Source organism: Lagopus muta, chromosome 1 (assembly GCF_023343835.1).
Source record: "Lagopus muta isolate bLagMut1 chromosome 1, bLagMut1 primary, whole genome shotgun sequence".
Classification (NCBI taxonomy): Eukaryota; Metazoa; Chordata; class Aves; order Galliformes; family Phasianidae; genus Lagopus; species Lagopus muta.
Window position 1 is genome coordinate 119,784,300 of NC_064433.1, and position 14,494 is coordinate 119,798,793.

The window sequence follows — 14,494 nt, forward strand, 5'->3', positions numbered from 1 at the left end:
GAACACCTAGATTAGGTCACACACGAATGTGTCCTGGTGGGTTCTGAATGTCTCCAGAGAGGGAGACCCCACAACCTCTCTGGGCAGCCCGTTCTGCTGTTCTGTTACATTCACCATAAAGAAGATTTTTCTCTATTATTAATGTATTCATTTTTGATCAGATGCGGTGGAGTCTCCTTAACATCTCTGACACGTGCCCCCAGTAGACAGCAGAGCTCTCTGGAGAGGATGTCGGGGCAGCAGATGGGGGCCTCAGTGCCTCCCGGCATGGAGTCCCCAGTCACTAAGACAACGCCGGGCAACGGTGCCCAGCAGCTGCTCCCTGGCAGGGGCTCTCCATCACCTGCTGAGGTGATTCCCTGCATCAGCATGGAACAGGAACCCCAGAGCCGATTGCATCACACAAGCGCACTGTGTTTGAGGGCCTGCAGGGTTGCCCTGGGGACCTGTCTGGCCCCCAGCCCGGGGCGTGTCATTCATTCTCTGTGAGGTGACACTGCAGTGTGGTGTCACAGTGGCTGCGTCATCCACCCTTGTGGAGCGGTGGGAGCGGTGGCTCAGTCCGCTTGTGGGACCCGCAGGAAGTGGAACCAGAGAGAGCTTTGTGTCTATCTGGAGGCATCCTGCTATCATGGAGAGGCTGAGAGCCCTTCGAGGTGAGTCCCTCCACCTCTCTGGACACCACGACGCTGCCCGAGCACACGTGTGCCTCCAGTGTCTGTTTAGGACGTGCCAGCAGCGCTGTCCTTGCTCTGCCGAGTGCAGCTGCTCACCGTGGTTTCCCCAGCACCCCAGCAAGGGGAAAGCTCCCTCCCCTGTCCCCGCCAACCACACGCAGCCTTGCGCTGTGGAGCTGGAGGAGCGTTCCTCCCACAGCTGGCCGGGTGCTCGGCCCTGGCTCCAAGCAACACCTGCAGCAGCTGCTCTGCTCTTTCCTTCCAGGTCTCTTTGCTTGTGTGGGCTGCGTGCCCAGGCGTACGCGTCGCAGGGAGAGAAGCAGGGTGTCAAGCCCTGTCCCTACCTGCGCCGCGACCTTACTGCTTCAGCGCCTGCAAGATCAGGAGGTGAGTTGGGGACATCCAACCAGCAACCCTTGCCCTCCTGGCCCAGGGCCACGGTGCCGTGGGTGCCAGGCCCGGCAGCACATCCACAGAGCGATGGGTGGCAGCGGGCAAAACGAGCGTGACTGATCCTTGTCCCCAGGGCGACCGAGCGCAGGCGTACTGTGAGCTGGAGAGCGCCCTGTGCCAAGACAGCAGCCGCCCGCCGTGCGGAGTGGTGAACCGGCTGCTGGCAGAGGTGTCCCGGGACCTGACGGCAGCCCAGGTGAGGGCTCACTCCCAAAGGCAAAGGGAACCAACCGCCTGCCCACGCTGGTGTTCTGCTGGTGGATGGTGGGGGCTTAGCTCTTCCAAGGGCCTCAGGCAGTCTCCTGGGCCGCGTGTCACCAGTGTCTCTCTTCCAGGGCGTGACCAGCAATGTCAAGACAGCTGCCAGCAATGTCCTGGTGGCTCTGGCTCGGACGCACTTCACCTTGGTGATGGCTGAGCTCCAGAGCCACCTGAAGGCCGCGGGGGACATGTCCAAGGAGTTTGTGCTCAACACCCTGAGCAAACTCTTCAGCACCTATGGTAGAGTACCCTCAACCTCCTGACATCTATAACAACCGGGAAAGGGGTCTCTGCCCTCTGAGTGTGATCTGCACTGAGCTGGGGGCTGCAGGGCTGCTGTCCACCTACCTTGCTGCCGGGGCTCTGACTGTGGCCCTCTCCTTCCTCTTTGCAGCTCCACAGTGCATCCCCTTTGTGTGGCTGATGCTGGCAGGCCTGCGCAGTGTGGTGGGCCAGGTGAAGAGTGGCCAGATCCTGCGCATCGCTTGTGCTGGTGAGTGCCGGCCCCAGAGCAGCCCTGCTGCAGACTCTCACAGACTCCGTTTTCTCACTCTCTTAAAAAAAATAATAATAATAATTTATTTTTTTAATTATTTTGTTTTTTCAGTTTTGAAACAGTGGCTGGATGGAGTCAAGACTTACTTGTCCTCAGGAATGCAATGCCCCTGGCCTGCCATGGAGAAAGAGCAGATCTGTGAAAACCTTCACGAGCTGCTCTTCTCTGTGGTGTGGAACTGGCAAGACTGCCAGGAGGAACAGGTGAGCACTGCTGCATTCCCAGCCCAGGATGGCAGCAGGGGCACCCATGTCGGCAGCTCTGTCTGTGCCCAGTGGGCTGAGAGCTGAGGGGTGATGAGAGGGAGTGGGCTGGCTCTGCAAAGGGCCCTGAAGTGGCTCTGTGCCAGGGAGCAGCTGCATGTCACAGCACTGTGGCAGGAAGAGCTGGGGATGAGGGTATGGGGAAAAGCTGCCTGCCCTCCAGAGCGAGCCCATCTCCTGCTGGGCGTGGGGGTGTGGGGAAGGGGAAGGGAAAGGGGAAGGGGAAAGCCCTCTGTGTAGGAAGGGCAGACCTTCAGTCTTTGATACCGGGCCTCTGCCATCCTCTCCAGGACAAACAGGCCGTCCTTGGGGCTGTGGCTGCCATGTTGGAGGTTCTCCTGCAAGAGGAGCGGCACCAAGAGCAGGTCTGGGAGCAGCTCCTCTGGCTCGTTCACCCGTGTCAGGAGATCCAAGACATTTGCAGGGTGGCCAAGGTGAGTTGTTGTGCAGGGCTCAGGGTAGACGTGGGGCCCGTGCAAATGCCACGAGGGGCCAGGGAGGAGGTGGGGAGCCCTTGGAGAAAGAAGGAATGGGTGTTCAAGGGAGCTCTGAGGCTTCCTGAGCTCTTCAGTCAGAGAAGGAACAACCCAGACAGGAGCCAGGAGGGAACCAAGAATCACTGGGGCTCATCTCTTGGGGATGGGAAGTTTCACCACCACTGTGGGGCTCTGAGTGCCTGAGGAGCTCTATGCTAACAACTGGGGGGACCACATCCAGTTGCATCTGATGGGGGAGAAGTGGGCTGCTGGGTGGGAAATGCCTGCAAATGATGCCCAAACACGGCTCGATTGAGAGCAGAGAGACTCCCTTGGTGCTGCTGGGAGGTGGGGGATAAACAAGAACGCCTGTGCAGGAGCTTCTCCCTGCAGAGAAACAATTGGGAAACAGTTTCTCCACTCCCAAGTGGCTAGATGTGGCTTCATCCCTTTCTTCCTCTCCTGCTCTCTTGCAGAGCCTCACTATCTTCCTGGAGGCCTTAGGGGGCATTGAGTCTGTAATCCCAGGGGACAAGTTTCTGGACGTCACCAGTGCCGTGTTTTACCAGGTAAGGGGAGCCTATCCTTGCGCCCACAGCAGTTTCCCTCTTGGCTAAGTCTCAGGAGGACTGCAAAGCTCTGACCCCTGAATAAGGCGGCTCAGCCTTAGCTCCTGCATGCTCAAGGCAGGTCCAGAGCCATGCATGTACTCTCGGGGATGCTGTGGGGAGGGCTGGGTTTTGTCTGCCTGCCCTCTTCCCGAGAGTGCCCAGGGAGACGAGAGCGGGCAGCACAGTGTCTTTTCCGTCCTCAGTGCTGATGTGATTGTATCAAATGGACCTTGTTCCCACAGCTCTATGACGACAGCAAGCAGCACAGCGAGGCTGGTCGTGCACAGCTGACCCACTGCATCATGCTGCAGGGTAAGGAGAGGAGCTTTGGCCATGCTTGGCGCTGCCCTGGCCAAAACCTCTCTCACAAACTTCAGGAATGGGCGTGAGGTTCTTGCTAACATAGCGTGGGATTTCCTCCCTGCAGCCCGGATCTGCCCAGAGGAAACCATCCTGTTTCTGCAGTCGCAGCTGGGCGATGACTGGGAGCCTGGATGCGTGGCAGCCCTGGGTCTGCTGGGTGCTCTGGCTCGCTCTGATGGTCAGTACCACGGGTTGATCAGTACCACGCCTTGGGACTGCCAGGGCTCCCTTCTGCCATCTGTGTTGTGGCTCCGCTCATGCTTCTGTGCATCTCTTGCAGAGCCCGTGATGACGGAGATGCTGCCCCAGGTCGTCGAGGCTGTGCAGCGTCTGTGCAGCGACCCCAGCATCCGGGTGAGCTGGTTGGGGAAAAGAAAGCGCTGTCGGGGTGGTGATGCTGCTGCCAGCACGGGCAGGGCTGGGGTGACTAGAGAGGTGCTGGGGCATTGGTCACACGGTCATGATGGCTCCTGTGGGGAGAGCAGGCAGAGTGGAGCAGGCAGGTCCCTGTGCTGTGCATGGAAAGCGCACAGCCTGGTGTTAAGGCCAGGCCCTCATCTCAGTAGCTAAAGCCTCTCCAGTGCTCTTGCTGTCTCTGCTCATGCCCAAAGGGCTGCCCCGATGAGCAGGTGGCTTCCCTTTGCCTTCTGACCAGGAAAATCACACCCATAATTGACCCCTTGCAGGTGAGGACGGCTATTCTGTATTTCATCAAGGATCTGCTCAGTTCGAACACCCGGAGCTGCTCAGCCTGGGATGTGGTGGGGCACATCTTCAGGGAGTTCAGCCGCGCCACAGGAAGAAGGGTAAGGGCAGTGGGCAGCATCTTCCTTTGGAAGACCCGTGCTGCTCAGAGGCTGCTATACAGAAGCACCGCTGAGGCCACACCTGAGCCTCCTGAGAGGCTCCTGAGAACTGAGCATAACCAGTGTTTCAACACCACTGTTGTGCAGGCAGCCGGAGACCTTTCTGCCCGGGAAGCCCAGGAAGAAGGAGCTCTCCAGGAGCTGTGCATGGACATCCTGGGATCACTGGACGTCTCTGTGAGAGGGATGTCCAAAGTAAGTCACGCTCTGCCCTGCTGCTGCTCCCTGCCTTTCCCTCACGTGTTCCTCGTCCCATTCCAGGACCCCAGGTCTCTCCTCCAATGTGCTCTGAAGCACACAGGACTCAGGGAAATTCACAGAGTCCTCTTCATCTCTGAGCAGAGGCAGGAATGCTGACCTGCTCAACTGCCTCGTTCCCTACAGCTCCTGTGGCCGCGGCTGCTGTTGTTTGTGGTGCCAGCGCAGTACACAGGCATGCTGATCCCAGTCTCCCGCTGTGTCTGTGCCCTGGCTGAGAGAGAGGAGCTGACAGGACGGCCGATAGAACATCTGGATCCCCATTTTGTCAGCTCCATGTTTCAAGGTAGGAGCAAAAACTCCCTCAGTGAGCTCTGCTGACCTGTGGTAGCACCCAGAAGGGACAGCGGAGGTGTGCGTGGCTGGGCACACAGTGTCTTGGAGTCTTACTCAGCACTTTTTTTCTCTTTGCAGGCCCACTGCTGACGCCCCAGACACTGCTGGCACGACTGCTGGTGAGTAGATGCTCCAGAGGCCGGTGCCACAAGCACCCAGGAGGAAGCAGCATGGCCATGGGCAAAGCTGTTGGCTGCTCCTTGCCTGCCAGAGCAGAGCCGAGCTGCTTCCATCCTGGGGGAAAGCCGTTGCTCTTGCTGCAGAAGTGACCCTGCTTTGTGTTGCTCTCACTCAGGTGGTGGCAGGCAGCCCTGTTGCAGGCAGCAAACTCCAAGCTGCTGCCTTACTGCTGATGAAAAACCTCCACAGCAGGTTCCACAGGGCTGTGGGGGCCATGTGGGCTACTGAGATCCCCCTGCTGCTGCAGTGTCTTGAAGGTAAAGCACTGGAGGGGAAGAAGAGGCAGAGGCAGGGAAGGGAAGGGGGGGAGTGAAAATGCAGCTCTGTAGCATGGCAGAGGGGAAGCACTGCCTGCAGGCCAGTTCTTGCTCTGCTGCTGTTCCCATTCCTGGGAGTCAGCACTGAGGCCCAGGGACCTATCCCACCAGAGATCTGCCCGTTCCAGGACGTGGATGGGCCCTTCATGTCCCCTCAGACAGCAGCCTTGGAGCACTTAGTTCCGTGTTCCTGTGGAGGCAGTGTTTGTGGGGAGGGACAGGTCATTGTGGAGGGGGTGCAGGTCCCAGCTTGGTAGTGTCAAGTGCCCAGGCCAAGCCAGGTTTGCAGCAGCTCTTCTTCTGTGCCTTGATCCTAAGTAAGGGTCTTTGTCTTCCTATTGCTGTGCAGGGAAAGATGAGAGCTTCCCGGACACTGCCGAGTTTGAGCGCCGTCTGCTAAAGGTACAGCATTGCCGGGAGGCGCGGTGCAGAGAAGTGCTTGCCTGCCCCAAGTAGCCCCGCTCCCACGTGAGCCACTGTGGGGCAGGAACAGCCTCTCAAGCGCTGCTGCGGAGCGGCCGCACGCCTTTGTGGCGCTGCCTCTTCTGCTCTGTCCCAAGCCCAGAGGGGTCTTAGGAGAAGAGGGTGGGTGGCTTTAATGGAGGGAACACTGGGGGAGCTGGGAGAGGGACTGTTCTTCCAGGCACCTCTCCCCAGAGGGCTGCAGCAACTTGGGAGCGAGGGAAGAGGCAAAGGGCAAGGGAACATTGTCTTCTCCTGTTCTCCAACAGTTCCTGAAGGCGTCGCTGGACACAATAGAGGAGAAGGCATGGATCGAGGCCCTGAGCTGTGAGCTGAGCCAGCGGCTGAGCAGCTCTGCCAGCAGCTCTGCAGAAAAGGTGAGTTCCCCCCGGCTCTACCCAGCGGTGCAGCTGCAGGTGTCCAGCTGGGGCTGGGGCTGCGGCTGGTGCTCTGCCCACGCGGGTGCAGATGCTGCTTCCCCAGTCTATGCCCCCCAGAGGGCCTTTCCCTGCAATCTGCCCGGGGATGGCTAAAGCTCGGCCCCGCAGCTGCTCTCAGCAACCGCCAGGGAGCTTGGCTCCTTCCCACCTGGCCCTCCACCAGCAGGTTAAGCTGCTGCCACATCTCAGCTTCTTCCCCTGCAGTCATTCCTGTACAAGGCTCTGGGCACGGTGCTGGGATCCTGTCAGGGAGTCCTCCACGTGCAGGAGAAGCTGCTACAGCACCTGGAGGAGGCAAATGCAGAGGAGCCACGTGAGGCCCAGGTGAGCTGTCCTCTCCTCCAGCTCCTGTGAGCATCCCTGCTCTGGCCCTGGGGCAGAGGCCTTCTCCTGGCCCTGCTCCGGGCCTTTCAACCTCTGCACTGCTGCCATTTTGCTCAGGAGCAGACCTGCAGATTCAGGCCTGTGCCAACGGCCCCTTGTTCTTTTGTGCAGGGAATCATCTCTCTTCTCAGCCATGCTGCTGAGAACAACTTCCACACAGTCCTGGCCACGCTCACCATGTTTGCGTCCAGGCTGTGCAAAGGCCGCAATGCCAGGATTTCCAGGCGCAAGAAGGTAAAGCGTTACGGGTTTCCATCTTGGCATTCTTCTGCCTTATTTTCCCTGCAGCTCCTGCCTTGGGAGTCCAGGTGCATCGCGGGGCACTGGGGGCCGTTAGCGAGTGTCTCAAGGCATTTCTTCCCACACAGATGGAGCTGGACAGCACGAGAGCTCATGCCACACGCAGCGCTCTCATGCTCGCCCACGGCAGCGTGGCACTGCGTGCCTCCAAGGAACAGCTGCTCGCCCACCTGGAGGGAGACATCGTGGGCAACGTCCTGATGCTCTACAGCTGCAGCTGCCGGGTGAGAGCTCAAAGCGTGCCAGGGTGTCAGAGCGCCCCTCTGCAGCCTCTCCACATGGGGGGATGCTGAGATGGGCCTTTCCTTTCCAAAGGTCCCTCGGGGAACTGTTTGTGCCCAGATAAAGATCCAAGCCCTTCCCTTAGCGTTGTCCCCACGTGTGTCCCTTGCAGCCCTTGTCCCTTCCCGCAGTTCAAAGAATGTTCTTCTCTCTTGCTCCTCAGGACTTGCAGAACAACCTCGCGCTGGTGCAGAGCATCACCGACTGCAGCTCTGCCTACCAAGCTGTGGGTGATTCTGCAAGCTTTAACCCCTCCTTGAAGAGCAAGCTGCTGGAGATCCTGATGGTGAGTGCCTGGAGACGGGGCTGTCTGCAGAGGAGTTCTGGGCTGCGCCACAAGGCTCGCTTCCCTGGAGGCATGCAGGTGTCCAGCAGTTACACGTCTCCAGCTGGTGGGGACCTTGGGTGCTGGCAGGCAGTGGCTGGGCAGCGGGCTGGGTGCACCAGCTGCTGCATCCTGCAGTGCTTCCACAGGAAAGTGATGGGGCTGGTGTGTGGCAGTTGTGCCTGTCTGGGGGCCGGGTGGAACAGCTCTTGTGTGCCCCTTGCCCACTTTGACACTGTCTCTCTGGGACTTGCAGGACCTGATGAAGAAGTATTACTCGGGCATGCCTGTCTCCCCAGTGCCTCTCAAGGTGGTTCTGGCCCTGGAGCAGTTGAGGTAAGGGCTGAGGTAGCAAGTCAGGATGGTGATCCCCATTTTGGGTAGCTCCTGAGGGCCTGGAGGGGCCAGGGGGGGAGGAACCACATCTACAGCAGGAGAGACGGCTGGTCTGTTGTGCCCAGCAAAGCTGAGGTTCTGGGCAGGGAGAAAGGCCCTGGTGCTCCTGTGCCCTGGCAGGGAAGAGAGGGAGAGCTGGGGTCTCCTTCCCTCCAGAGCAGGAGGTGGTTCACTGCTGCCGGGGAGGAGGTGGGCGCTGCTGGAACTGAAGGCAGTGCTCAGCAGCATGAGCTGGGTGGGGGTATTGGCTTTGTAGCTGTCAATTAGGAGAAACTCAGATGTTGTCTGAACCAGTCTGGAGAGGTAAATACCCTTTCTGATTTCTCTTCCTGTTTTCCTCCTCTCAGCAAGCTGAAGCCCTCTTCTGAAAGCAAGGACCTGCGTGAGATGTTGGTCCTGTGCTGCAAGAACATCGTGACACACCCTTCAGCAGAGATGATGCTGAAGATCAGGAAGTCACAGCAAGCAGCACAGTACCTGCAGGTAACCTGCCGTAACTTTCCCGGCCACCTCTCGGTCAGAACCCTACCTCAGCACACACAACCTCTGCTCTGGCAGCAGCCGTGATGCTACACGTCACTCCCCTCTTCTGCTTTCAGCTTCAGCAAACATCACTGAGAGCTCTGGGCCGGCTCATGGTGGTCCTGCTGGAGACAGAGCCCAGCGGTGGCTTCTTCCAGAACATAGTCCATGTGAGTATTCGTGGGGCAAGGGAGAAAGCATGGTGCCTGTCAATAGCGGGGGCAGAGATCTGGGGACTGAGAGGAGGATCAGAGGGGGAGAAATCTCCTGCTGACGTGCCAGCTCACTGCGAGCTGAAATGGGCAGAGAAATGGGCCCTGCAGGGGGAAAGCAGGAGCCAGCCCCTGGAGGCCACAGCCGAGGAAAAGCTCCTGGGTTAGGAGGCAGGCGTGTCTGCAGAGAGCGGGGCGGCAGTGCCGGTGGTCAGTGAGGCAGGAGGCCACATGGAGCAACAGGGCAGGCCTTAAGGGAAAGTGCTGGGAAAGGGGGGACAGGGAGAGGGGTGGCAGGAAGGGAAAGCAAAGACATCCTCAGTGAGACAGATGCTCTACTCCAGGTCCTGCAGAAATCCATGGTATCGAGCAACGTGTGGGAGCGCAAGAGGGCCCTGCAGACCTGCTCCCAGCTGCTGGCTGTTTGTGAAGAGCTTCAAGTGAGTAAAGAGCCCCACCGCGTGCTCCCTGCTCCCTCCCCAGTGCCCCAGAGCTTGAAGGCGAGCTCTGCCCAGCTGTGCATGCTGTGTCATGGCGTGGGGAAGGCACAGATGGGAGAAGCTGGAGAGAGCTGGGGCCGTCTACAGCTTTGTTCCTGCCTCTCACCCCTGCAGAGAAGAGATGCCTGTGAGCACTTTGGCTCCTTGGTGGGATTGCTGGCGCCTCTGACTTGTGACCCCATGCCCGCATCCCGCCAGCTGGCTGTCACCTGTCTGAGCTCCCTTCTGCGAATCCAAGGTGAGTGGAGCAGGCACGCTCCAGCCCTCTGCCCTCCTCTGTAGCACTACCAGAGCCCCACGGGCTGGGCCCTGTTTACAGGAGGGAGAGGCACCGTGCACAGCTCTCTTCTTGTCCCCACCCTGTCCTCTGTCTTTCCCCCGTGGAATGCAGTTTCATTTCCAGAAGCATGACTTCCCTTTTCTCCCTGTGCTCTTTCCAGCCAAAGCGACCAACACAGACATCGAGACGGGTGACATCAGGAGCCTGTGCGAGGGGCTGCATGCCTGCAGCATCGCCTCTCAGCTTCAGACCACATCCAAAATGGCCATGGTATGTGGACCCAAGAAGGGGTGGTGTGATCTCTGTGTGTAGGCTTCTGCACGACCCTGTGCTGCTCCCAGCCTCTGACACTGTTTCCAAAATGAGCTGTTACCCTGAGTGCTCTTTTCCCAGTGCAAGTAGCAGGAGGCTCTGAGCTACGTCTGGCCTTCAGGCACCCAGTGCAAGGAGCTGACTCCATGATGTGCGTTTGTGTGTGTGTGTGTGCACTTGCATGCATGTGACTGTGGCTGCTGGGAGGTAGGCTTTGCATGTAAGCAAACACCATGGGTGCAGAAGTTGAGAGAAGGCTCAACCGCCTTCCGTATAAACAGCAGGGTACAGACAGCTGCAGCAGAGCAGTGATGAGATCTCTCCCGCTTCTCATTTCTCTGCAGATCGTGTGCAGGAACTTCCCCTTAGAACGCACCGTTGACTTCATGACTGCCATCAAGGAGACGATCCGGAAAGCCAACGGAGTGCGTGTGCGTGCTGCTGGGAAGTGGATGACCACCTTCCTGCAGATGCACGGGAAGGACATCAGTTGGAACGTAAGAGACTTTCCTTCACGTGTCTTGGACTTTTGCTGGCTGTTGCACTATGACTTGTGCCGCTTGCCCCTTGTGCTCAGGGCATGGAGACCAGGGTAGCTGGCATGAAATTCAGGCTTAGGACTTGGCAGCATGTCAAGGGAGCAGGCACTGCTCATGCGCTGAATGTCCGTGGTTGGGCCCTGCAGAGTGCAGGATGCAGCAAGTCATTCTTTCTCCCCTTCTTCTCTCAGGTGCCTCCGATCCTCTACATCCTGCGCAGCATCACATCGTTTGCGCAGCACAGCACGTTCCTGCCCTTCCTGTGCCAGGCGGTGGTCATCCTCACCCGCTGTCACACTGAGGCCGTGATGAGCAACTTCTCCCGGCCGCTTGGGCCAACGGACAGGTACTGGCACTCCCGCCTTTGCTGTTGCTGCAGAGGGATGTAGGGAGGAGGCAGCTTTTCTTTTTTGTGAATAGTCTCAAGTTGCGACTCTACTTTTTCTAGTGAGACATGGAGGAGAATAAGAGAATTTTGTCTTCAGCGATGGAGCCAATAGCAAAAAGAAGAAAGGATAAGAAAGGAAGGGAGGAGAGGAAAGGAGCAGGGAAGGAAAAAGGGAATGAAAAGGGAAATTTGAAAGGAGAAAAGGAGAAAAGAAGAGAAGAGAACGAGAAAAGAGAAGATGAGCTTAAAAATTGTATTATTTATTATAAATAAATAAATATATATATATATAAAAATAGTACCTTTTTTTTTTTTAAACCAAGTCTTTATTTCAATAGCTGCTGTCTCTTCTCCATACCAGTTACAGAATCACAGTCACCAAATGTCAGGGATTGGAAGAAACCTCAAAAGCTCATGTAATCTAATCCCCCTGCTGGGAACACCTAGATTAGGTCACACACGAATGTGTCCAGGCAGGTTCTGAATGTCTCCAGAGAGGGAGACCCCACAACCTCTCTGGGCAGCCCGTTCCACTGTTCTGTTACCACCACCATGAAGTTTTTCTTCTAGCATTCATGTGGAACCTCTCATGTTCCAGCTTGTACCCATTGCCCTTATCCTGTCACTGGATGTCACTGAGAAAAGCCTGGCTCCATCCTCCTGACAGACATCACAGAATCACAGAATCACAGAATTGTAGGGGTTGGAAGGGACCTCCAGAGATCATCGAGTCCAACCCCCCTGCCAAAGCAGGTTCCCTACACCAGGTAGCACAGGTAGGCATCCAGGCAGGTCTTGAACGTCTCCAGAGAAGGAGACTCCACCACCTCCCTGGGCAGCCTGTTCCAGTGCTCCGTCACCCTCACTGTAAAGAAGTTCTTGCGCATGTTTGTGCGGAACTTCCTATGCTCCAGTTTCTGGCCGTTTCCCCTTGTCCTGTCTCCACTCACCACTGAAAAGAGTCTGGCCTTGCCATTCTGCCCCCCACACCTTAGATATTTATAGACCTGGATCAGGTCCCCTCTCAGTCTCCTTTTCTCAAGGCTGAACAGACCCAGTTCACTCAGCCTTTCCTCATAGGGGAGATGCTCCAGGCCCTTCACCATCTTCGTGGCCCTCTGCTGGACTCTTTCCAAGAGATCCCTGTCTTTTTTGTACTGGGGAGCCCAGAACTGGACGCAGTACTCCAGATGAGGTCTTACCAGGGCAGAGTAGAGGGGGAGGATCACCTCCTTTGACCTGCTGGCCACGCTCTTTTTAATGCACCCCAGTAAGCCATTGGCCTTTTTGGCCACAAGGGCACACTGCTGGCTCATGGCCAACCTGTCGTCCACCAGGACACCCAGGTCACTTTCCGCAGAGCTCCCCTCCAGCAGGTCATCCCCCAACCTGTACTGGTGCATGGAATTATTCCTCCCCAGATGCAAGACTCTACACTTGCTTTTGTTAAACCTCATCCGGTTTCTTTCTGCCCAGCTCTCCAGCCTATCCAGGTCTTGCTGAATGGCAGCACAGCCTTCAGGCGTGTCAGCCAATCCTCCCAACTTTGTATCATCGGCAAACTTGCTGAGGGTGGCCACTATCCCCTCATCAAGGTCATTGATGAAGATGTTGAACAAGACCGGACCTAGCACAGACCCCTGAGGAACACCGCTAGTTACAGGCCTCCAACCGGACTCTGCACCACCAACAACGACCCTCTGTGCTCTGCCAGTCAGCCAGTTCTCAACCCAACATCCTTTACATATTTATAAGCGTTCATTAGGTCACCTCTCAGTCTCCTCCAAGCCAAAGCTTCCTCAGACTTTCCTCGTAAGGGAGATGCTCTGGTCCCTTCATCATCTTTGTGGCTCTGTGCTGGACTCTCTCAAGCAGTTCCCTGTCCTTCTTGAACAGAGGGGCCCAGAACTGGACACAATACTCCAGATGCGGTCTCACCAGGGCAGAGTAGAGAAGCAGGATAACCTCTTTTGACCTCCTAACCATGCCCCTTCTAGTATGTCCCAGGGTGCCATTGGCCTTCTTGGCCACAAGGGCAGAGTGCTGGCTCATGGTCACCCTGCTGTCCCCCAGGACCCACAGGTCCCTTTCCCCTACGCTGCTCTCCAACAGGTCAGTCCCTAACCTATACTGGTATGTGGGGTCGTTCTTGCCCAGATACAAGTCCCTACGCTTGCCCTTGTTGTATTTCATTCAAGTTCTCCCCACCCAACTCTCCGCCTGTCCAGGTGTCGCTGGGTGGCAGCACAGCCTTCAGGCATGTCAGCCACTCCTCCCAGTTCTGTGGCATCAGCAAGCCTGCTCACAGTGCGCTTTACTGCCTCATCCAAGACACTGATGAGTATGTTGAATAGTACGGGTCCCAGTACTGACCCTTGAGGGACTCCACAAGATACAGGCCTCCAACTTGACTCACTCTGTTCCACTGACCACAACTCTCTGGCTTGTTTCCTTCAGCTGGTTCAAGTCCACGTCACTACTCAGTTGTCAAGACCACGCTTCCTCAGTTTAGCATTTAGTATTTATCATGAGTATTGTAGTGCCTTATTAGCTCACTCTGCGTGTATATCTGTGATAAATACAGGAGCACTTTGGTCTTACATGGTCTTTCGTGGACTCCTTATTTTACCGTAGAGTTTCTGAGTTCTGTTAGGCCTGGGCTTTGGCCTTGCAAGTAGCAACAAGCCTGGCTGAAGCTGCCCTGCTGGCGCCCAGCCACCTCCATCCTGGCTTCAGGATGCGTCTCTTAGCTCCACGTTCCATCTTGCCAGGCTCTCACTGAATGCACACTTTGCTTTGTTTTATTTTCTGCCCCTGCCGACAGGCACGGCTTAGGCAAAACACTTGAGTATTTTGTCTTGAAGTATTTACTTCCTCAGAAGCCTCCAGCCTGGCACCCAGTCAGATTCCCAAAATAAGCCAGTAAGGACTTAAGTAAACTGCTTGCAGGTGTTGCCCAGCTGCTTCATTGTGAAGAGCCCTTGAACTTTGCACAGGCCCTTCAAGCCAGAAAAGGATGGCCAGGACCTGCCCTGCTGCCTACTCATCCTGATGGGCTGCTCCTGCCCCCAGGCTGGGATGGGGCTGCCCAGCCCTCCTCCTCCAGCTGCCTGCTGCTGCCTTTTTTCCACTCACAGTTGGCACTCTGAGATCATCTTTAACACTGCTGTTTATGAGATACTTGGCCATCTCCCCCACCGCAGACAATGGAAGAGGAAAATGAAGCAATTGGCAGCAGCCAGCCAAATGGCTCCCTCCAGAAGTTGTCTGAAGCAGAGGAAGGGGGCCCACGGAGAGACCTGGGGAGTCCTGTCCCCATCCAGATCAAGGGGCCTGGCAAGAAGGCAGTTTCATCCCCTGACTGAGCAAAAGCCAGATAACCAGGTTAGAACCTGGTTATAGATAACCAGGTTATCTCCACCATGTGTAGATGATGGAGAGAGAGTTTAACACCAGGTTTCTGCTGTCTGTAATATGCATACATCTGGACACAGACCTATGCTCCACCAGCAATGTGCTGGTAGCCCTACTTACC

The 14,494-nt window shown here is 56.8% G+C and overlaps 1 protein-coding gene across 1 annotated transcript; it reads left to right on the plus strand.

Annotated features, from left to right (window-relative positions):
• The first annotated feature begins 228 nt into the window (after positions 1-228).
• Positions 229-11,071, plus strand: LOC125697347 (maestro heat-like repeat-containing protein family member 2B). The gene is made up of 32 exons (XM_048954460.1): positions 229-304; positions 582-656; positions 943-1,064; positions 1,204-1,326; positions 1,466-1,631; positions 1,786-1,884; positions 1,999-2,150; positions 2,501-2,644; positions 3,163-3,255; positions 3,540-3,609; positions 3,725-3,838; positions 3,941-4,014; positions 4,347-4,466; positions 4,614-4,721; positions 4,911-5,070; positions 5,199-5,239; positions 5,416-5,557; positions 5,967-6,019; positions 6,349-6,456; positions 6,724-6,843; positions 7,015-7,137; positions 7,272-7,427; positions 7,649-7,771; positions 8,067-8,146; positions 8,554-8,689; positions 8,806-8,898; positions 9,285-9,380; positions 9,555-9,678; positions 9,881-9,990; positions 10,377-10,529; positions 10,763-10,917; positions 11,020-11,071. The coding sequence occupies exons 1-32, from the start codon at positions 229-231 to the stop codon at positions 11,069-11,071; spliced, it is 3,561 nt and encodes a 1,186-aa protein (XP_048810417.1).
• The last annotated feature ends 3,423 nt before the right edge of the window (positions 11,072-14,494 follow it).

Coding starts and splice junctions, on each gene's coding strand:
- LOC125697347 (XM_048954460.1), top strand. CDS start 229: ATGTCGGGGCAGCAGATGGGGGCCTCAGTGCCTCCCGGCATGGAGTCC. Junction 305..581: donor TAAGACAACGCCGGGCAACG/GTGCCCAGCAGC, acceptor TGGGACCCGCAG/GAAGTGGAACCAGAGAGAGC. Junction 10,918..11,019: donor CCGCTTGGGCCAACGGACAG/GTACTGGCACTC, acceptor TACTTTTTCTAG/TGAGACATGGAGGAGAATAA.